Source organism: Balaenoptera acutorostrata, chromosome 3, assembly GCF_949987535.1.
Source record: "Balaenoptera acutorostrata chromosome 3, mBalAcu1.1, whole genome shotgun sequence".
In the NCBI taxonomy this organism is placed as follows: domain Eukaryota; kingdom Metazoa; phylum Chordata; class Mammalia; order Artiodactyla; family Balaenopteridae; genus Balaenoptera; species Balaenoptera acutorostrata.
Window position 1 is genome coordinate 113,142,651 of NC_080066.1, and position 24,085 is coordinate 113,166,735.

General features: G+C 39.4%; 2 protein-coding genes across 4 annotated transcripts in view; one reads left to right on the forward strand and one right to left on the reverse strand.

Annotated features, from left to right (window-relative positions):
• The first annotated feature begins 1,199 nt into the window (after positions 1 to 1,199).
• COCH (cochlin) lies at positions 1,200 to 15,798 on the forward strand. Of its 3 annotated transcripts, none has more exons than XM_057543617.1 (12): positions 1,200 to 1,392; positions 1,493 to 1,549; positions 1,644 to 1,694; positions 4,095 to 4,251; positions 5,446 to 5,579; positions 6,097 to 6,159; positions 7,229 to 7,273; positions 7,372 to 7,519; positions 10,093 to 10,196; positions 10,912 to 11,138; positions 11,314 to 11,830; positions 14,724 to 15,798. In XM_057543617.1, exons 2-12 carry the CDS (start codon positions 1,516 to 1,518, stop codon positions 14,897 to 14,899), a joined length of 1,656 nt encoding a protein of 551 aa, XP_057399600.1. In that variant the 5' UTR covers positions 1,200 to 1,392; positions 1,493 to 1,515; the 3' UTR covers positions 14,900 to 15,798. The 3 variants fall into 3 exon arrangements, with proteins under 3 accessions (XP_057399600.1, XP_057399601.1, XP_007180739.2); XM_057543618.1 differs by having other exon boundaries at positions 1,200 to 1,353; XM_007180677.2 differs by lacking the exon at positions 1,200 to 1,392 and adding an exon at positions 3,140 to 3,265 and having other exon boundaries at positions 1,526 to 1,549.
• A 2,666-nt stretch (positions 15,799 to 18,464) lies between these two features.
• STRN3 (striatin 3) overlaps positions 18,465 to 24,085 on the reverse strand; it is a 127,160-nt gene continuing 121,539 nt past the window's right edge. Inside the window, exons 16-18 of the mRNA XM_057542693.1 lie at positions 21,422 to 21,518; positions 20,200 to 20,316; positions 18,465 to 20,117 (exon numbers count right to left, since the gene is read on the reverse strand). Coding sequence (XP_057398676.1) covers positions 19,948 to 20,117; positions 20,200 to 20,316; positions 21,422 to 21,518 — 384 coding nt within the window. The 3' untranslated portion in view covers positions 18,465 to 19,947. The remainder of the gene's footprint in view (positions 20,118 to 20,199; positions 20,317 to 21,421; positions 21,519 to 24,085) is intronic.

Below are 24,085 nucleotides of genomic sequence, written 5' to 3' on the forward strand. Positions count from 1 at the left end.
GGCTGCGTGACTCTGTATACTTACTAAAAATCGTGGAAATCACTGAAAAGGGATGGATTTTATGGTATATAAATTATTGGTTATTCTTTAGACCTAACTAAAATCCTATTCTTTGGACTAAATAAAACTTTTAAAAAACGAAATCGTGCCCCCTCTCCTGCGTCTGGGGGTGGTTCCTCAGCTGCCTTGCAGGTCCTGTGTCACTTTACACTCCCCGTGAATTCTGCTTTCTCCCGTTTCCTCATGTGAAAAGTTACCAGGATGAGAGAGAAAGAGAGGGGTGGAAGAGCACATTACCAAATCTGAGATCTGTGCAATCCCAACAGACACCAGGTCGGGGAGTTTGGAAAGGCAGTCATAAATCCTTCCTGATCTAGAAAAGAAGAAAAGGCAAATGTAAGGAAGGGTCCGGGCCACCTCCCAAGCGTGGCCCTACCCATGACAGTAATTGGAGCCCCCGGGGAAAATCCGACCGTGGCAGAAACAAAGTCGGAAGGCTGGATCCCTAAAATCCGAAGAAAAACCAGTCCGTTGATGGGGTTTCTAACAAATACAGGGTATGCGTTTATCCAACCCAGGTTGGCGTGACTTCAGAAGTACGAACTTTGTTTCAACGGGAGCACAGATTTGGGAAGTTTGTTCTGAGGCCGCGTGTACCTGGTAGCTCTCCGGGGCCCCGCGTTCCCGGCGCCGCGGGGACTGTGCGCGGGGAACCACCACTCCCCAGCCCGGGTGAGGCCGGCTCCCGCCGCCAGCCCCGCCCGGTCGCCGCACGTCGGGCAACCTCCCCGCGCGCTCCCGCCGCCGCCCCACACTCGTCCCGGCTCCCCTGACGCCGGGGCCGCCGAGGTCCCCGGCCCTCCGCCGGGCCTTCGCGCCTCCCCCAGGGACGGACGCGGCATCCAGGTGGCCGAGTCCCGCGCCGCGGGGTGGCGCCTCGGCGCGGCCTCACACCGGGACGGACAGGGGGTGAGGGCGGAGCTGGACGGCCGCCGCCCGGTCCCGGGGGACCAGCCCCCTCTCCGCGCGCCCCCTCCCCGCGCGCCCCCCGCACAGTGCTCATGCGCGCGGCCCAGCCTTTATAGCGGCCGTGGGAGCCGCGCTTTCCGCACTTGGGCGCAGCCTGGCGGACCCGACTCAGCTGCAGAGCCCCCGGCGTCCGGCGCGGGCGTGCGGGTCCCTGACGCCTGCCTGTTCGTGTCTTCCCTTTGTCGCTCCCAGCTTGTCTGTCTTCAGAGTGCACCCTCCTCCTGGTCCGGGGTTGCATCTCGACTCTGAGTTTGGCTCGATTTGCAGCCGGAGCGTCGCCTCCAGCTTGAGAGTGGCACGAGCTCCCAGGCAGCGGCCTCTTCGGTCTCCTCCTCTCCTCGGCCTCCCCTGGGTTTCCGAGGGGTGCGGGATCCCTGAGGGGGCGGGGGGCGGGCGCGGTGTGGTGGGGACGTAGGGGTCTCCGTTCTCGGGGAGCCTCCCTTGCATTCTCCCTCTTTTCCAGGTCCGAGCAGCCCCTAGACTACCATGTCTGCAGCCTGGATCCCGGTTCTCTGCCTTGGTGGGTACGCGGCCCTCACCGCCCTCTTCCCCTCGCACCAAGCAAGGTGGAGGTGGAGGCTGGAACCAGCCCTCGAGCTGTCCTCTCTTCGCAGGTGTCTGTCTGCTGCTGCTGCTGCCAGAGCCCGCGGGCAGCGAGGGAGCCGGTGAGTTGCGGGTTCCCGGGTCCGGGAGCGGGGCTCTCTCCGCGGGGTGCGAGGGGCTGCGGGCCAGCGCGTAGGAACGCACTCAGATGGAGCCCCTGGGCCTTGGCCGGGGGCCGGAGCTAGAAGGGTGCGAAGGTTGGAACTGCTGCCTGGCGCACCCCATTCATACCTACAGCCCATCTACTCCGGCTTACCCATTTCTCCCTCGGGAAGGGGCTCCTGGGGTCCGATGGGGACGTTCTTCACAAGGTGCGGAGAAGGAAGCCTCCCCCCATCCACACCCACAACCCCGGAGCTTCCTCTCCCCCCAGCAAGCCGAGCAGCGGCAGCAGAAGGTCAAGGCTGGGAGTGTTAGTTGAGCCCCACCGAGGAGCGCCGTAGTCCCGGGTGTTCCGCGGAGTTTGGGGTCAGGGAGAGGCCTTCAGACTGTCAGAGAGACAGAGAGAGGTTTCGGGAGTGAAAGAGGCTTACGTCGTTGTCCCATCTTGTTTGACCCCTATAAAAAAAAAAAAAGCATTTACGGGCCCATTTCATATTCGAGAGAGTCTAAAAAAGAGTGTGTTCCACACGTAGAAGTCCGAGTCAGTGTGTGTGGTTCGGTGTGTTTTATACAACATAAAAAGCAAACTCTTTTTCAAAATCTATCCTTTATTTTTCTTGAAAGGAGAAAGGAAGGTAAGTATTGCAGAGGGCTGTATTCAGTGCCCCCTCACACAAACACTAAAGTCAGTGTTGGCAGCTAAAGGCAGAGCCACTGGTGCCTCGAAAATGGGAGGAAAATTAAGGCTGTTTGCTAACAGGTATGAAACTCCTAGGTACGAGGTTACTGTTCTTGGTAAGGATTTTAACTTGCCCAGCAATCTAGAGTGTTTCAGAGCTAAGGAATCAGCACTGTACCTTCCATGGCGTCCTGCCTTCCTTTCCATGGAGGTGTACAGTCCAGGGCACAGCTGGGCACAGAGCGCTCTTAGAAGAGGGTCCTTGCTAGAGGCAGGCTTCTCAGTGGGGCAGTATGACCAGACAGCACTACTGTCTTGGAAAAAGAAAAAAAAAATTTTTTTAATGATTAACATCTGTTTCAAAAACGTTTGGATACCATCTGTTTCAAAAAGGTTTGGATAACCATAATTTCCAGTGTTTGGAAAATAGTATTTAATAACATCCTCAATTTAATAGTCACAGTAAATTGATGAATTAATATGTTGTATTAAGTTATCTTGTTACACGTTGCCAAGGGCTTGTCTCTAACATCTTTTGTAGTAAAAACTATGATTATTAGTCGGGTTGACCGTGTAAAACTTGAGAGTATTAACAGTGCTTTCTAAAACTGCATTCACTGCCTGATATATCTCTCTGGACAGATCTGGAGCAGAAATAAGCAGGTTCAATTCAGATCAAAATGATCCATTCTGAACGGACTAACTTCTCTGTTTCCTGTCCTGCAGGAGTTGCAGAATTTTCCTTGGGCTGTGTGACCTTGGGCAAAATAACCCCATGGCTTTAATTACTTCAGCTGAAAAATGAATGATTGAGCTAAATGACGTTCTGTAAAGTGAAACATCTTTTTACTGGTTTGCTTAAATTAAAATATAATTTTTATGCACTGCATTTGAAGAAAACTGATATAAATGGCCCTCAGAAGCAACGGATGACTTAGATTTGTGCATGTGTCTATAAAATTGTTCCTCAGAGGTTCAACCCAGATTTAATATCTTCACCTAAGGCAACTATGTACACAGTTGTAATCAGAGTTGAGGTTCTTATATTTCTAGAATGAATTAATAAATGGTCAATGACTAATGTTGTTTTCTAATTCTGATATATTTCCAATTATGTATCTCCAAACTGATAAGAACTTAAATTCTCCCATTAGACTTTACAGTGTCTGAGAACTAGATTAAATTGGAAAATTGATTTTTGGCTTGCTAAAATCTGGAATGGTGTGGAACAGTACCTACATCAATATTCTTAAAAAGAAATGTAGAAATTAGGGAAGCAGGGCTTCCCTGGTGGCGCAGTGGTTGAGAATCTGCCTGCCAATGCAGGGGACACGGGTTCGAGCCCTGGTCTGGGTAGATCCCACGTGCCGCGGAGCAACTGGGCCCGTGAGCCACAATTACTGAGCCTGCGCGTCTGGAGCCTGTGCTCCGCAACAAGAGAGGCCGCGATAGTGAGAGGCCCGCGCATTGCGATGAAGAGTGGCCCCCACTTGGCGCAACTAGAGAAACCCCTCGCACAGAAACGAAGACCCAACACAGATATAATTAATTAATTAATTAATTAATTAATTTAAAAAAAAGAAATTAGGGAAGTAAAATTTCAATCTCATATTCTAGTTCCCCCACCACCACTTCCCTAAATGTCCTAAGAATGGTTTTTACTTCTCTCCTTTCTCTTCAGTTCCCATCGCTATCACATGCTTTACCAGAGGCCTGGACATCAGGAAAGAAAAAGCAGATGTGCTCTGTCCAGGGGGTTGCCCTCTGGAGGAATTCTCGGTGTTTGGGAACATAGTATATGCTTCTGTATCAAGCATCTGTGGTGCCGCCATCCACAGGTAAGCTCCAACATGCCAAGGGGAGAGAAATGCAAGTGTGATTATTTCCCTTTCTCTTTAGCCATCTGGACACCCCCTCCCACCTTTTCTTTCTTTTGGTACCAATTTTGGCCATAGAAGATGGACACATTTTTAAGGTTTTCCTGGATATCCTTGAGTCACCAACTACATAGGGGAAGCTTTCTGACTAAAGGCAAATTGCATTATTTCTGGATAGCTAGAGTCCTGTGATTCTAAAAACATTCCTAATCATGTACTATATTACTGAGTTTTTACTGTATGACAGCCATTATTTTAACTTCCATGACAACTCTACAGCTGTACAAGGTAGGTACAATTTTACTCCATTTTACAGATGAGGAAACTGAATTCAGAGAGTTGTCAAGTATCTTGCCCAAGGCCACAACTGTTAGCAAGTGCCAGAGTTGGGACTGAAAGCCCAGGTCTGCCTCCAGAGCCCATATTCATCACCACTCTCCTGTCCTGTGAGAGAATGGCCAGTATGACACTTTTTTTAAAAAAATGAAGTTCAAGGACATGTAGTTAAGGTATTTTAGAAAACTGTTTGGCGCTCTTAACTCTGATCCTCTGAGCTGTAGGGAACAGGAAACTGCAAGTGTGTCCTTATTAACATTTAAGAAGTTTCACAGCACAAAACCATTTCCCTGGGCAGATTTTGTACCTGTGTAAGCAAGTTTTTAAAAAGGTTGACAGCATCCTTAGATGGCTTCCCTGCTGAACTATTTTCTTTTTTTTTTTTTTTAACCTTTCATTTCTTTTTTTTAAATTAATTAATTAATTAATTTATTTATTTATTTTTGGCTGTGTTGGGTCTTCGTTTCTGTGCGAGGGCTTTCTCTAGTTGCGGAGAGCGGGGGCCACTCTTCATCGCGGTGCGCGGGCCTCTCACTATCGCGGCCTCTCTTGTTGCGGAGCACAGGCTCCAGGCACGCAGGCTCAGTAGTTGTGGCTCACGGGCCCAGTTGCTCCGTGGCATGTGGGATCTTCCCAGACCAGGGCTCGAACCCGTGTCCCCTGCACTGGCAGGCAGATTCTCAACCACTGCGCCACCAGGGAAGCCCTGAACTATTTTCTTGATTAATCAGAATAATAGATGCAGTATGGCAATATAAGTCAGTCAAATGCCCCTGAAAAAGTGTGGAGAGAGTCTCAGCTGTTATTCTTGTGTTGCAGGGGGGTAATCAGCAACTCAGGGGGACCCGTACGAATCTATAGCCTACCAGGTCGAGAAAACTATTCCTCAGTAGTTGCCAATGGCATCCAGTCTCAGACGCTTTCCAGATGGTCTGCTTCTTTCACAGTGACAAGTAGGTACAATTAAAGTGTTCTTACTTTTGTGTAAATATTGTCTCCCCAACCCCCAAAAAAGTTTTCTGCTTTTCTCAGCTCAACCTCTTTGACTCTAATGGAAAAACTTGTGATCAAGACTGGAAGGGTCAACTGTGGGTTAGAGTCAGGGGATCCGAAGGGTTAAGGACACACTCAAGCCAAACTTGGGTAAATGGGGGGAAAATTAGCTTGCTGTCAGAAGATGGCGATAGAAAATTGAATTGCCTGCAGTCAGAATGCCCTGACATTTACCAAATAACCCTAACTCAAAAAAACAGGTGAATGAATGTGAATTCATTTTATGGTGATCTTTTAAAAATACGATACAATACATGAGAATCCATTTTGGTTCTTTGAAACTAGCATGCAGCAATTACTCTTGCAATTGCCATCACTCTATTACATTTATCATCCTATAGAACCCTAAATTAGATTCATTATGCTTTGATGGTAAGGAAGGAAGAGGAAAAAATAGTCTTTTCTTTATTTTAACAGAAGGCAAAAGCGGTACCCAGGAAGCCACAGGACAAGCAGTGTCCACAGCACGTCCAGCAATAGGTATGAAATATGGAACCTATCTCCTAGTTGCCTGGCACAGCATTAGGAAGTTATAAATAAGTGTTATTGATAAAAGCTTTCCTTTTTTAAAATACTGAAACACAAAGCAAATATCTTTACTGGTATATTGCATAGGGAAACTTTCAATTTTATATTTCAAATTCCTTATCCTTCTTTTATTTTCATTTATAAACTCTGCTACTAGACATTCTCTTGAAGTCCTACCATTTCTCCCTGATTTGATAAGCTATGCCTAGAAACTGGTCTAAGTAAAAGTACCATGAACTTATAGTTCCATTTGTCATATGAATAAAAGAAATGAGTGCGTGTCTATTTGAGAAATAGCCAGGCATCTCCCTTTCTAAGACTGTGGCAATTTTAAAGTCAAAGAAATTAAGAACATTAGCATCTAACTCTGAGTTTCCAATCCTGCCTCAACTGTGGGTTTGGGATATCAAAGTCCTGGATTGGAGGCATATTAAATATGTAGGTCTACTACAGTCCTGACTTGTTTCTTTGTTGGGGTATTGCTTCCCTAGTCCAGAAAATCATGAGGAAATTAATTTTTTTAAAAAGTATTTTCAAGAATGACACTCCTGGGCTTCCCTGGTGGCGCAGTGGTTGAGAATCTGCCTGCTAATGCAGGAGACACGGGTTCGAGCCCTGGTCTGGGAAGATCCCACATGCCACGGAGCAGCTGGGCCCGTGAGCCACAGCTGCTGAGCCTGCGCGTCTGGAGCCTGTGCCCCGCAACGGGAGGGGCCGCGATAGTGAAAGGCCCGCGCACCGCGATGAAGAGCGGTCCCCGCACCGCGATGAAGAGTGGCCCCCACTTGCCGCAACTAGAGAAAGCCCTCGCACGAACCGAAGACCCAGCACAGCCAAAAATAAATAAATAAATAAATAAATAAAATTTAAAAAAACAAAACAAACAAAAAAAAAACTTGTTAAAAAAAAAAAAAAAAAAAAAAAAAAAGAATGACACTCCTTATCATGAGCTTTTCCCTTGTGGTCTCTTTCTATGGAACTGTCTTCCTTTTGCTAATGCCAGGTGCTTTTTTTGTTTCAGGTAAACGACTAAAGAAAACACCGGAGAAGAAAACTGGCAATAAGGGTAAGAGTCCGGATATCCATTTGGGAATATAACATTTTCTCTCTCTCCCTCCCTTCTCTTGAAACTGCTAATGGAAAGACTTGTTTGGGTGTTCACAGACTGTAAAGCAGACATTGCATTTCTGATTGATGGAAGTTTTAATATCGGGCAACGCCGATTTAATCTACAGAAGAATTTTGTTGGGAAAGTGGCTCTAATGTTGGGAATTGGAACAGAAGGACCGCACGTGGGCCTTGTTCAAGCCAGGTACCAACCTTGTTAAAATGGGAGGAGACTTGAATGATGTCTTGAATGATGACAAATGATCAATCCTTTTAGTAGGTACATTCATTTCAGTTCAATATAAACAAATTGAGGTGTGGACAGTCTGGATTCCCAAATTATAAAGTCAGAATTTAAGACTGCCTGAGCAGACTGGGCAGTATAAGTGCTTCCTTTTTGGAATAAAAGGACTTAGAGAATTATATGCTATCTATTTGAGGACCAGAAGGTAGGCTAAAAGGCTTGTTGCTCGTACAGATTATTTCTGCACATCTGCTCTGCTCAATTCCTAATTTCTCTTCGCTGAAGGAGGAAGCAGTGATGTTTATTTCTCCTCCGTATTCGGTCGTTATTCTTTTTAGCTCTTTCCATATTCCCTTGATTGGAAATCTGAAGCTTAACCTTTTATTTATTGTATAGTAGTATTTATTGATGTCTTTTAGGATTATAATATGCTCATTAGAGAAAGCTTGAAAAACATATAAAACACAAAGAAAACAAATTTCCCAAATATACCCCTCTGAGATAATCAATGTAAAATGTTTTATTTCCTTTCAGTATTTTAAGAAAATATTTGATGGTACATATGTGTGTATTTCTTTTTCAAAAGCTCAGATTATAAAAATGTCCTATAGCCTGCTTTTTTTTTTTAATCCCTCATTATTTTGAGCATCAAAATACCGAGGCTCACAATACTGGGCATTGTGAGCTCAGTATCACAAATATTCTTCAAAAAATGATGTTTCATAATGTTCCTTAGCATGATTTATTTAACCGTTCTATTGTTTTTTCACAATTACACTGTGCTGAACATCCTTATGTCATCCTTGTGCTGCCTCTGATAAATTCATTCGGCTAGATTCCCAGAAGTGAGATTGGGTCAAAGGGTTCTGATATTTTTAAGGCTTCTGAAATAAACAGTTCAATTGCTTTCTAGAAAGTTGATTCAGTTTAAACTACTATCAGCTCTGTGTAAGGGTGTCACAAGTAGTATTACAAATATTTATATTTCATTTGTTCTTATCTTGTTTTTTACAATTGGTTCTTAGAATTTTTTTGGTGTAAGAATCTTTTTGTTGTTTTATACATAATTTAACCATTGTCCCATATCTTAAAAAAAATGAGCTTCTTATTCCATTCATTTGTGATATCAATTTATAACTTTAGACAAATATTTCTTTGATCCATATGCTAACTCTAACATCTTTTCTACAATGCTTTGATTATTGAAGCTTTAGTGTATATTTTAACATCTCATAGGGCAAATTCCCCTCAATATTTTTCTTCTAATATTTTTTCTTTGCTGTTTTTACCTAACTCTTTTTCAAGAGGAAAGCTACACTACTTTGTAGACGCATACAAAGACTAGCTTCTTTATAAACTTCCTGATTTATGATTTTTCTATTTTAGGAAGAACATTAGAATAGATAAACTATGTCAAGGGTTTATATTTAAGTAGAATAAGAGAATGTCTCATTAAGGATGCAAAAATAAGACTAAATCTCATAAATAATAATTTGGATAGTTGAAAAGTGACCATAAAAATAAAAAGGTTATCGACTCATGAAAACTGATTTTGTGACCCAACCATTACACCAAGTATACAGAAATCATGCCACCAGGTATGCAGAAATACAATGAGTGCTATTTCCTTCAGAAATCTTGACTTAATGGCAATTGATAATGCTAAGATCTTAAAATTTTGCACTGATGAAATTTTGACTTATCTAAAAGTTTTAAACACAACAAATTGTGCTTTAAGTAATTGTTTTCACTCAACATAGTCGCTAATGAACACAGTTATAAAAGCTGAAATTCTTTTACTATTAAATATGAAAAATCCCAAATCTATTAAAATACACATAATTGTAAGACTAGCAAATGTCAATATCATTTATCATAAGAAAAATTCAATATTATAATACTTTATAATTTGTTTGCTTGTAAGTTTTCTCATTTTAAAAATGTTGGCCTTAGTGTCACTGAAATTGCCTCTTCTGACCAGAGACCTGGGTTATTAGACCCAGACTATTCAGGGCTTCCAAGGTCCCCCACTGGAGCAGACCTAGACTCACACCCAGCTATGTTCCTACTATCTGGTGCCCAACTCTGCAGATTTCCATTAAGCCCAGTGCCCTGAGCCACCTGGTTTCAGGTGCTTCATATAGTTTAGGAGCCAGACAAACCTGAATTTAAAATGTGGTTATGTTTTGTTGGGTAAATTACCTAAGTGTTCTGGGCCTCCATTTATGTAATAGGGATAATAATTCCTACCTTGTACAGTTATGATGAAATGAGATTATACATGTAGTATGTATTTAGCATATTACCCAGAATACAATAAACCCTCAAGGTAGCAATTGTTTTTGTTACATTTTTTGAAAGAACCCTAAAAATTCAAGTAAGGATGCAATATACCCTAGTTGGCGGTATGCTGTGGAATTAAGAAACTTAGGCATTGTCCAATTTAAAGACTTTTTTTTAAGGTATATAATGTTGCTTGTTTGTTTTACACTTCCAATTCTCCCTGGATAACATTTTTTCCCTTTTTTGCCTAGTGAACATCCCCAAATAGAATTTTACTTGAAAAACTTTACATCAGCCAAAGATGTTTTGTTTGCCATAAAGGAAGTAGGTTTCAGAGGGGGTAATTCCAATACAGGTAAGTAGACTTTGGCATCTGGGATGTAACACAGAGAGGGTTATGAATGATCAGACATGTAAGACAGTATTATGCTATTTTATATAAGCAGAAGTGAAACTCTTCTTCCTGGCACTGATCTTGGTTAGGTCTGCACTTGATACCTGAGATACTTAATTTATAATGGAAAATGTACCAAAGGGTTTATTGGTATTGCTCATTTAAAAAAAATATAAGACATTGTGCCTTATAATCCTCAGGTAGGGCAGATGTCACTTTAGAGAAGTACCTGTTTAGAATATTTAAAAGAAGCAGAGATCAACAGACTCATCTAATGAATGCAGATGTGACAGAAAGAACTAGAATAGAATGCTGGACCTTCTGAGGAGAGACTTCTTGTTCTGAGTCCATAGAGGTACTCATCAGTCACTAAGGAGCTAGATAGAGAGCACAAGTACAGAAGTGGGAGTCAGGTTTATGTTTCTGACTGGTGATTGATGTAAGGAAAGGAAATGTAACGCTCTGGGAGGTAGGTGATGGGGGAAGAAATGTGGGTTGTGAAGACAAAAAATAGGCATGATGGATAATTAAACTTTCCCATCTGATGCATATGTTAAAGAACTGAGTTCTACATAAGTTAAATTCTTAAACTTGGAGGCATCAAGTTCATACAGGGAAATAGAAGTGTCATTTTGAGCAGTGGTGCCGTTCCAGTTTGCTTCTTTTTCAAACCTAGGAAAAGCCTTGAAGCACACCGCCCAGAAATTCTTCACAGAAGACACTGGAGTGAGAAAAGGGATTCCCAAAGTGGTGGTGGTATTTATTGATGGCTGGCCTTCTGATGACATCGAGGAAGCAGGCATTGTGGCCAGAGAGTTTGGTGTCAATGTATTTATAGTTTCTGTGGCTAAGCCTATCCCTGAGGAACTGGGAATGGTTCAGGATGTTGCATTTGTTGACAAGGTAAGGAGTTGAGAGGTGTCTTGTTATAGTAGTGATTCAGTTTTGGACCTCTAGGCGTAGTGCTGACTGGCCCATATCTGGATTAACTTTGAAGATTCAAGATTTAATGTTTTCCTAATTTTAAAGAAACAACTTTTGATTCCTTTGGTTATCTTTTTTGTGTCTCTCCCATTAGGCTGTCTGTCGGAATAATGGCTTCTTCTCTTACCACATGCCCAATTGGTTTGGCACCACAAAATACGTAAAACCTCTGGTACAGAAGCTCTGCACTCATGAGCAAATGATGTGCAGCAAGACCTGTTATAACTCAGTGAACATCGCCTTTCTAGTTGATGGCTCCAGTAGTATTGGAGAAAGTAATTTCCGCCTCATGCTTGAATTTGTTTCCAACATAGCTAAGACTTTTGAAATCTCAGACATTGGTGCCAAGATAGCTGCCGTACAGTTCACCTACGATCAGCGCACAGAATTCAGTTTCACTGACTATAGCACCAAAGAGAATGTCCTAGCCGTTATCAGAAACATCCGCTATATGAGTGGTGGGACAGCTACTGGTGATGCCATTTCCTTTACTGTTAGAAATGTGTTTGGTCCCATGAGGGACAGTCCCAACAAGAACTTCCTGGTAGTTGTCACAGATGGGCAGTCCTATGATGATGTTCGAGGGCCTGCTGCTGCTGCACATGATACAGGTAAGGTCCTTGTCCTTTGTCTGGGAAGGGAACTGGGGAGAGGTTCAGTGAATTTTAGGAGTAAATATAAACTTAAGTGTTTGTTTGATTGAACAAACATCTACAGGATGGCAGTCATTGTTCTAAGAGTTTTACCCAATATTAACTGATTTAATTGTCAAAGCAGCCCTACTAAATCTCGTTCTACAGATAAGGAAACAAACTTCCCCAAATCACACACCTAGTAAGTGGTGAGGCCAGTATTAAAATCCAGGCAGGGACTTCCCTGGTAGGCCAGTGGTTAAGGCTCTGCGCTTCCACTGCAGGGGGCGTGGGTTCGATCCCCGGTCGGGGAGCTAAGATCCCCCATGCTGTGTGCTGTGGCCAAAAAAGTAAAAAAATAAAGATTTTGTAATCCTCTAAAAAAACCCAAAACAAAACCCAGGCAAGTCTGGCTGAATCCTTACCTAACCACTGCGTTTTGGGGAGAATTGCCATTGAGAACTATGTCATAGGTCAAGGAAATATGTTACAGGTGTTCATGTTTGGCTCACACTTGGAATATATAACCCCACAATTACAGTTTATCATAACTTACTATGAATCTGCTATTTGATAATTTATCCTTTTTTTTTAGTAGTTTTCAATCTGGCATGAGTTTTCTAAGATCACCAATTAAGACTTTAACCCTATTCCACTTAATTTCCTTTTCAGTGTCTTTTTTCCCCCTTGAGATAATGAAACACTTATAAAAGGGTATAAAAAGGTTCTTTCTCTTACCCCAACCTTAATATTACCTTTGGCAAAGGCCACTAGTTCCTGAAGACATTAGCATGTGTGTTGCTGAGATCAACAGGCCAAGAAAAAGCTGAGGTTCCCTTTCCTGGGATAAAAACGGAGTGATTGGGAGTCCAATAATATTTAAAAAACAAAAATGCTAACTTGGGAGCGGGGGAATGAACAGCCTTACATTTTTCTATACTCCTCTTTACTTTCTTTTCCCTATTTAATTCCTAATGACTTTTCCTTTTATACATTTATTAGCACCTCTGCTAATGCACTTGTGTACTTTTATAGGTATTGATGGAATACTGTTTTTATTAAGTAGAATAGAGAATGGATACATGCAATTTAAGCTATATATACAATGGCTTATTTTTATGCATCTGTCTTCTTAATGTATTCTTCAGCTAACTTATGTTGAAGACCTTTTTGCTATCATACTCCTTAAAAGTGTAGCTTACTGCATTTATGGTTAACAGGATTGGATTCAGGCTACATAAAGTGAACTAAATAAATTCAAATATATTCTCCCTATGTGATTAATTGAACTTCAGGAGGTTGGGCTGCACTATTTTCATGAAAGTTATCCTTTAGTGATAGCAAAGTGAAAGTTAACAAAAGCCAGAAGATGGATAGGTGTTCAGGGCTAGGGCACAGCTGTTTTGGTTTTCTAACTCTAATTATATACTGGGCCTGAGCTAGACAATCTGAGCTTGAATGTAGAATTAAAAGTGAAGAAAACTGAAGGGGAGAAATTTTTTTGACTTCTTTCGCCAGGGAGAGGGGAGGATTAGCTGGTGATGATAAATCAGTAATTGTTTCAAGTAGCTTTTACATCATCGAAACCTGCTTTATTTATGTCTTAAGTATTCACAACTCTGATCACTGTATACCACTAGAAGGGTGATGAAGCTGGATAGAAGGGAGTAACTATTACAGAAACTCTCAAAATTTTATGGGGGATTTCCTCCAGTAGATAGATGGTAGTCTACACTTAATAGACATTTCTTTTTGGCTATTTTTGTTACTTTATTTTGGCTGTGCTGTGTAGCATGCAGGATCTTAGTTCCCCAACCAGAAATCAAACCCAAGCCCCTGCAGTGGAAGCATGGAGTCTTAACCACTGGACTGCCAGGAAAGTCCCTGGCTGTTTTCATCATCAGAAAACTTTTGCTTTGGGATTAAAGACTGTCAATTTTTTTTTTTTTAGTAACTATTTTTGGCCACATTGGGTCTTCACTGCTTTGTGTGGGCTTTCTCTAGTTGCTGCGAGCAGGGGCTACTCTATGCTGCAGAGTGCGTGGGCTTCTCACTGCAGTGGCTTCTCTTGTTGCGGAGCATGGGCTCTAGGCACGTGGGCCTCAGCAGTTGTGGCTTGCGGGTTCTAGAGCACAGGCTCAGTAGTTGTGGCACACAGGCTTAGTTGCTCCACAGCATGTGGGGTCTTCCCGGACCAGGGCTTGAACCCCGTGTCCCCTGCATTGGCAGGCAGAGTCTTAACTACTGCGCCACCAGAGAAGTCCCTGTCAGTTTCTTACTATTGGCCAATTTGCTAATGCAACACATATTGAAATGGGAAAGAGTTATCATTCACAGAGGACTCGTCACCATTCCCCAGACAAGGCAAGAACCTTAGAAAACTTTTATCATTTATATATCCCATCTTCTAGTGTCATTCTTTCTTGCTTTATTATACTGGCTATGACTCCAGTATAACAATTAATTGTGATGAGAGCAGGTGGTCCTTTCTCATGCCAAACTTGAAGTTTTCACCATTTCACTAAGCATGTTTGCTGTAGGGTTTGTTCTTATTTGTCTTTAGATATTATCAGGTTAAGAAAGCTTCCTTCTCTTTCTAGCTTACTGTGTACTATCATGAATGGATGTTGAACTTTATCAAATGTTAAGGTGGTAAATTGCACTGATGGCAAAACCTGTGGTTTTGACCAAACTGTTTAGCCATTCTCATCACGATTACTGCTAAAACCTGCCCAACATTTGGTACAGGGGATAGGCATTACAAAGCAGTTTTGTCTGCAACTACGTACTAATATGTGAAAAATATATACATGCAATTTTATACATAAGCTGGAACTTGGTTTTAATTGACTTAAAAATACTTCCATTGTAGGTATCACCATCTTCTCTGTTGGTGTGGCTTGGGCACCTCTGGATGACCTGAAAGATATGGCCTCTAAACCAAAGGAGTCGCATGCTTTCTTCACAAGAGAGTTCACAGGATTAGAACCAATTGTTTCTGATGTCATCAGAGGCATCTGTAGAGATTTCTTAGAATCCCAGCAATAATGGTGACATTTTGACAACTGAAAGAAAAAGTGCAAGAGGATATAATGTATAAGTTGTTTCTAGTAATACTGAAATACTATATAGCATACTAAGATCAGACACAAAACTATTATACTAAAAATGGCAAAAATGTAAGCAAATAAGCATTCATTTAAAGCTACCTTCTAATTACAGTTCAGACTCGATTGTTCAAAACACTCTGCTGAGGCTTCATAATCACGAACCTTAGAAACTCAGGAAAGAGGAGATATCGCAGATTAAAATGTTAAGAGTTCTATTTTAACATGCATATTAAATGTATACGTATGCAAATTCTATAGCTCAATAAAAGCCGCTGATATTTAGACCAAAAGCAACATTCCTTCTCTAATTCTGTATTACACATATAAGGAAAATGAAAGAGAAACACATATAAGGAAAATGAGAAACAAATAGAAAACAGCTCAACTTAATTCAAATATATATTGACCCAAGTAGATGTCGTCTTAAAACCAGTCAACAGTCTGGTTTTAAGATGTTACTTAACATACTAAAAGTTACTTAACATACTAAAAGTTATAATTACAGATGAAATGGAAGCGATTTAGGTTATCAAGCCTCTTTTGTAGTGTACCTTCATGGTAACAACAAATATCACACTGAACAAGACAGAAGAATTGCCTGGTATTTTTCTATTTATAGCCTTAATTTTATATGTGTATTGATATATTTGGCTTATACTCTAAAAGTCAACCATATATTGAAAAAAATATTAAGTTGGTAAATTTTTACTTACCACTTATAAACACTTAGCTTTAAAGAAAAGCACACCTTTCAAAGAGAACTGCAGGAAAGAATATTTTACTTTGACTATTTAAGCAATAAAACTGCTAGTGACTATTATTCTAAGGTGCCTTACTTCTTATTATTCCAAGTGTCTCCCCCTAGGGCATGGTAAAAATTCTACTGATACATTAACCACTTCATGTGGAAAGACCGAGTTTTTTTCTTAAAATCATGCAATAAGACTAAGTATATTTATTTTCTGTTCCAATTACTTATTGAATGCCTACTGTTCTAGGCATTATGCACAGCCAGTACCAGGTTAAACAGTTGATTACTTGGTTCAACAAAGTTGTTTTGTAATTAGTAGTATTTTTACTTAAACATCCTTGTGAAGTTGGTTCCTAAGAAAAGTGATCAAAACTCCCTTTATGTAACTATCATTACCTCACCAAGAACTCTGCTCTCCGACGGAAGTGCTGTCATATCTTATCCCGCCTGTCTTCTCTAAGGACAGGATCTATCCTCTCTCTCGTTCATCTGCACACTCTATTTCCCATCACACATACACTGATCCTATCTGAAATGGTTTACAACCAGTTACCTGAAAAAGGTGTTAAGTGGTTGGAAAACTTATACTCCAACAAATCTTTTGAGTTTAACAATTTTATAGCTTGTGTAAAAGCTTATGTATCAGAGAGCAGAACTGAAATTGCCTTTGACACTACATAAAAATTTGACCAAAGAGAATATGGGAAGTCATGACTCCCCTGACCGCCACTGCCCCCACCCTTTATAAAGCTACAAATATGACCGATTCATGTAACGAAGAGAATTTTAACAAAAATGGGTTTACCATGTTGTTTTCCCAATAAATAGACAACTGTCAGCTGAGAATACCACTCCTTTAAAAATTAAATGAAAACCCAGCCTCTAGTCATTAGCTCTTTTAAAAATTTTATAAAGAACAAAGTTTTGAGGTAACCAGGGAAGCTAATATTTTGACTTAAAGAGCAGCAAGAGAGTAGAAGTGAACACTTTATATTTGTTACTGTTAATTATTTTTTAGAACTAAACATAATCAAGATAAAGGGTTAACAACTAAAAATAGAGTAAAAGAGGATTTTTTAAAAGATATAATTCAGCTTTGCAAGCATGCCTAAATTTGTTATGCTAGCCTATTTATAAACCTTAATGCATTAAATGAGATGTTGGCCTTCAGTGGATAACTTGTACATGAATAAATATGAAAAGAGCAGAATATGATTAAATATTGGGAAAGTCGACATATTAAAGTTTGTATATAAAAATACTCTTAAACTTTACGTATAAAGCACCATTTAATAGTCAAATGAATCTACATAATTTCCCATTAAGTCACAAATGGAAGCACACAAATGATATTCTTGGGCTTCCCTGGTGGCACAGTGGTTGAGAATCTGCCTGCCAACGCAGGGGACATGGGTTTGAGCCCTGGTCTGGGAAGATCCCACATGCCGCGGAGCAACTAGGCCCGTGAGCCACAATTACTGAGCCTGCGCGTCTGGAGCCTGTGCTCCGCAACAAGAGAGGCCGCGATAGTGAGAGGCCCGCGCACCGCGATGAAGAGTGGCCCCCGCTCGCCGCAACTGGAGAAAGCCCTCACACAGAAACGAAGACCCAACACAGCCAAAAATAAATAAATAAATAAATAAAAATTAAAAAAAAAAGTAACATATTTAAAAAAAAAAAAAAAAAAAAAAAAAAAAAAAAAAAAAAAAAAAAAAAAAAAAAAAAAAAAAATGATATTCTTTTTGCATCCTTTTAGTCTCTTCCAAATGTTTAATATTGTAGAGAAAATACAACCAAAGTAGATAAAAATAAACATATATACTATTTTTATTCATTTCAGTTTTAATACATTTCAAAAAAGATGAATGTTTATGCATTGCAATGATGATAATCACATTTCAGTTAAACAGTAATGCATTGGCTTGGAACAGCTGCCAGAAACAATACTAGCTTTGGAAAGCTTGTTCCTAAATTATTAAAATAAAAAAGGAGAAGGAAGAGAAATGCCTCTTTAATTTGTTCATTAAGTTGAATGTTCAATTCAGAAAACCAAAAAACCAATATTTTAAGAAAATTTCTGAAAACTTTTAGTGTTTCACCAGCAGTGACTAAAATTGACATTTCGATTTTTATGGTAGGTGACAAAATTTCTCAATGTACATACAATGTAATTTTTTTTTTGGAAGTAGGCATTCAAATAGAATTTTGCCACGTTAAGTTTTCTAATGTTACCTTCTAATTGCATTTGCAATTCCCTTCAAAGAAAAAGGATTATTACCTTGTTGAAGGAAAAGTTTGAAGATATTAATACTTAACATTTATGAGGATAACTTTTAATTAATGAACAATGCAGTTTATTCTCTGCTGAACTTTTCTGTGGGAAACAGGTTTGGCTAGATAGGAAAGACAACACTATTAACTGAAATTCAGATTTAATAAAGTAATAGGGTATCTTAAGGAAATGATTTAAAACTGCATATCTGTTTTTTTTTTTTTTGGTTATTTTGAATTATCTAACTTACTTCAATAGAAGATTTTTAAATCCCCAAATGGGGTGAAATACTTAACAAAGGCATTCTTAACAGTATTAACTGTTCTAATCTTATTAGAGTATCAATAAACAGTACAAAGTTTAAAAGAACAGCATAAAAATGAAGGACTCACTGAGAAATCATCTCCATTTCCTACTTTAATGGAGAGTAAAGTATTGCACTTTATTATTCAACACAAAATAATGTAGCCAACAGTAACATACAGGTACACAATTTAATATTTATTATATGCATTTTATATACATTGTTTTTCAACAGCTGTACGTTCGCTATGTGGTACAATCTTAAAAATTTGCTGATTCATAGTTTGTAAAACAAAAACCTTACAAAACTCATCAAAACTCGCAAACTGATCAGAAAAGTTTTTTGGAAGACTAGAAAAAATACTTTATTGTCTTAATCATGCATTACACAAACAAAATCTTTAGTTACACCATAAAATTAAGCACATCTGAAAAAATAAAACAGGGATAACTAGTCCAAACACAGCAGATTTCTGTATCCTGATTCAACTATTTTTGTATCCTATTTGTAATGCAAATAAAACTTTACTCCGAATATTTTAAAACAAGATAGTTTTCTCTGGAATCATGGTAAACCAAGATATGTATCTGGGGGGAGTCACCTTGGTTTGTAACTTAAACTATAAAATACTCCATTTTTAGTCTATTTTAGACTATTCAAAGAGTTCTAAAATAGATATACAGGTTCCTTTAGCACATTAATAAAAGGATATAAAGACCAACAAAAAGTGAAATAAATAATAGGCTATTAGCAAGATGGATAATCCTTGATAAATAAACTTGTAAATACAGTAAGATGTACAAAATATCACATAGTGATAGGATGCCAAGATTAGTTTTTTTTTTTCTTTTTTAAGAGTTCATCTGGAGTACTAAACCCCACCGTTTCATTTTAATACACTTAATAGTCCTTGGTTTAAGAAGACAGTTATGTGATGTTGAAGGTGATTTAGCATCTTTATGGAAAGACTTAGCTGAGCTGTATTACGCAAAAGAAGGAAAGAGTGTGCTTACACGGCAGCGGGTCAGTGAGATCTCTGTGTTTCAGGGTTGTATAATGCAGAAAAACTTCAATACAATCTTGAGCACTGTTGTGACAGGCTAAATATATAAAAAGACTTATAAAAACTAGAATTTTATCCAAACATTTTGTGCAACTAATGCTAAAATATTTTAAGTTAAATTTTCTTTTTTATTTTTTTTAAAGCAAAATAAGTTTAAAAGGGAATCTGTGGCATTCAACTGATAAACAGAAGATCACTAAGAGATGAAAAAAAGCTACTCTTGGAGCTCACTTCCCCCCAACAAGAGCACCACATTCCTAACCCTAAGGCAGCACACAGAGTCCAAAATAAAAGTCTTTTTGTAAGATCAGACTCCACACTGGCTTAAAGATACCTAAAAGACAGACATACGCTCAGTTCATATCCAGTACAGGCCACAAACAATGGAGTCCTTTTTTGTCCCACGAAATACAGTAATTACAATTAAATTAATGAGCCTGATGTTAAGATGTGATTTCCACCAATTTATGCCTGCCCCAAATAGCCTTCATCAGGCAGATCACATGTAGTGTCATATCAGTAACATTTTTGATGGCAGTGATGCAGACCCTCTGTGTCCAAGCGAATCTGTTGTTATGATGAGAGTTTTTGTTGATTCACACAAATACTTTGGCAAGGGCATCAGCCCCCGCACTAGCAATATATGCTTTTGATGGATGGAAAGCAACATCATAAATTGATTCATCTAATTTTTTCCTATGTGCTGTTATTTCTTGCACACATGTCTTGCTGTCCAAATTCCACAATCTAATAGAACAGTCATGGCCTGTAAAAGAATAAATGAAAAATGTTACTGAGTAACAGTTCTATTATAAAATTTGTGGGCAGTACAGGTAGTTCAGACTTACTTCCAGACATCAAGTAGATTCCATTAGGATCTACTGCTAGACTTGTAACAGCATCCAAATGAGCTACCATAGAATGGATCATTTTACCTAAATAAAACATAACAGAGAAGATTAAGTTTTTAAATAGTTACTAACTTGAGCGATCAGAAACCAAAATACAATATCGACATAAAATAATATCACCACAGCAATATTTTTTTATTGTAATAAAATACACATAACACAAAATTTACCATTTTAAACATTTAAGAGGGTACAATTCAGTGGCTTTTAGAACATTCATAATGATGTGCAACCATCACCATTATCTAGTTCAGAACATTTTCATCTCTGCAAAAGGAAACCCTGTACCCACTAAGCAAGTCACTCCCCATTCCTCCCCTTCAAGTCCCTGGTAACCACTAATCTGCTTTCTCTATGGACTGGCCTATTCTAAATGCTTCATACAATAACACGTGGCTTTTTGTGTCTGCCTTCTGTCACTTAGTATAATGTTTTCAAGGTTCATCCACTATAATAATATTCTAAAGACAATTTTAATTCTAATGCAGAAGTTTCCCAGTAACTCCTAAAGACATCTGTGTGACATCAATCTGACAGTATATGATAGTGGAAAACATAATGACTATAGGGTTACATCAAAAGCTTAAGATCATGTAAAGGGGAATTAAAATGAAAATAGAATCCTTCTCATTCAGAGATGTAAAGATTATTTTATAAACAGGGTTAATGATAAATAAATCACCAGAGAATATATTTCTCTCTAAATATTCTAGTAGCATCATTTATCTTCTGAAATGTCAATCATTTTATAGATTAGAAACAAGAAAGGGGAGAAGGGTGGGAGTACATCACAGAAATTACTCTGGATTTCCCCAGATAGTAACAAAAGCACTATTCTGGAAAACATAATTTAGTGAATATCTTCATTAAGATTTGGCAAGCAAATGGATTCAATAGTGAGTTGAAATTAAAAAACAAGTTGTGAATACAAAGTTGCGTTGCACAAATACAAGGGCATCAGCCTCTGCATTGGCAATACATGTTCTTCATGGTTGGAAAGCAAAATCATAAATTGATTCATCCAAGAAAGGAATAAAACAGCAAGTACCACTAACTTAAAAAATTTCCTCCCCTTTCATTCAGCAATGAATCTTTATTACTCAAATGCCTGGGCTGCTCCTAATGAGAGATGGAGGTCTTTCTCCAGAATTCTATTTACAGTCATTTGCCATGCTCCTTGTTCCCTGATGACATTCCACACTGAGACTTGAAATAGACCTACTTTTGTTATTTGCCATGGGGCTATAGCCCTTGACCTGAATACAAAACCACAACATAATCAAATGTGCAAAAATTTACTCTGAAAAACATAAGTCTGCCATTTTCTGGCAATACTAAACAATTATCAATTAAGGACAAAATTAGTCTCTTGTCATTTCAACCACATTTGTCTGTTTTTCATCAATACTAAGATTAACAGAGTAATTTTAACGATTTTTCTCTACTATCCTGAGAAACAGAAAAATCATTCAACATACTATTAGTCCAACATAATTCATCTATCAGTTCTAGAATCCATTCCTCTCAATATTCCTATTAAAAAAAAAAATCCAGAGTATGAAATGGCTGGCCTCTAGCACAATAACCTCAAAACATTAGGGAGTTAACTACTAAGCATCATTAGCTTCCCTTAAAATGTCAGCTCTGTGATGGTGACTCTTAATTCACAGATCTAGTTCTGACTTCTCTCCTGAGAATGATCCTACATCTCCTATATTTAACATGTCTTAAACCAAAGAATTCTTTCAACCAAATAGCAGATCTACCCATTTCTTTAAGGGTGCTATAATTTTCCAAGTTTAACTTCAGCTTTCCTGCCTGTGCACTAAACTAACCCTCACTATGATATGTAAAGTCAGTTTAGAATCAACCTTCCTCTACATAGTCACGAAGTCACTTCAGAATGTGAATGACCTTCAGATTGGACCATTTACAGAGGTGCAATGCTGAACCAAGCTGGATGCTGGGTTTCTACTAGTGACCACAGAAGTCACAAAGCTTCTGACCCCTCCCAACAACTAGGATCCCTCCTTCAGGAGCATATACATGCAGCTTCTCACATATAACCAAATTTACCTTTGCCCCATGGCTCTGCTACCACCCTTCTTCCCCCACCAAGATTAATTCTTTCTTCCTATAACTGAGGAAACAGAGGACACATGCAGTCACCAGTTCTCTCTTCCCCGGCACCTTAAGCTCTTTGACTTGGATCATCTATGAAATGGAGAAGAAACAGACTAAAAAAAAAGTGGACTCTGGAAGCAAACTGCATGGGTTTGAATCTCAAACCTGTAATTTTCTCTGTTTTGTAACACTGAACGAATAACTTCTTTTAAGTCCTTTATTTCAACTATTAAATGAAGATAATAGTGCTATATCTACCTTACAGAGCTATTAGAAGAGCAAACATGTTAGTATATGTAAATCAAATAGAACAGTGTTTCACTCACAGAAAGCAATATACCACTTGTCTATAAGATTCAAGAGGACAAGATATTTTATCTTTGTTCACCAAGCATGGAGAAGTGTGCTGAGGATATGGCAGATACTCATAAGCTTTGCTGAATGAATGAGTCCATAACCAATTCAGACCCTCTTCCTCCAACTCCTCCACATCCCTCACTTGTACTACACCTTCTCCCAGATTCACCCACTAGCTAAGTCTCTTGAGCACAGCACATATGCAATTCGTATTTGTCCCTCTACCAAAATTTTAAAAATCATGAGCCCTGAAGATCTCTCTGGAACAATTAGTACAAATTGGAAGTTTTAAATTCTCTAAAGTCAAGGGTCTACCATATAGTGTGGCTTGAATACTCTTTCTAAACCAATATTGCAAACCCCTGCTCAAATATTCAAGTGGTTTTCATAGTGCATAGTGTAAACAAAGATCCATTATTCTTAGCTTGGCTCTGAAAAGTTCACCTCAATAGTTTCTGCTGTCCTTTTCCAAACTTACCTCTCTGGCTTTGCCTATAAGAAACTTCTGTTCCAGCCCAAGTTCCCACTGCTGTGCCTCTACTCAAAATATGCCCTTATCTGGAATTTCCTATTTTCTTCACTTAAGAACAAACAAACACCTTACCATTCTTTCAAGGAAACACTCAAACCTTCACTCTATGAAGACTCCTTTATCCTACTGCATTATTCATGAGTGTGTGCATGTGTGAGCGTGTGCACACCCACACACACTATTTTCCCCAGACAATAAGCCCTCAGAAAGCAGAAACGACATCTTATACATGATAGTAGCCAGTGCAGTGCAAAATACTAAATATACTTTTATTGTTAAAAATCTAAATACTTACTGAGTCCATTCATACTATCAATTTCTATGTTTCAGATAAAAAAAAAAATTCAAGGGCTTCCCTGGTAGTGCAGTGGTTAAGAATCCGCCTGCCAATGCAGGGGACACAGGTTCAAGCCCTGGTCCGGGAAGATCCCACATGCCACGGAGCAACTAAGCCTGTGGCCACAACTACTGAGCCTGCACTCTAGAGTCCATGAGCCACAACTGCTGAGCCTGCATGCCACAACTACTGAAGCCCATGCGCCCTAGAGCCCGTGCTCTGCACAACAGAAGCCACCGCGATGAGAAGCCCACGCACCGCAACGAAGAGTAGCCCCCGCTCGCTGCAACTAGAAAAAGCCCATGCAGCAACAAAGACCCAACACAGCCAAAAATAAATAAATTTATTTAAAAAAAAAATTCAAGAAATTTACTATTAATTTGATAGAATAATACCCTATTATTAACAACTTAGCTAACCATCAACACCAGTTATTGGGATATTCTAGTTTCTCACATTTAAATAAATTACCA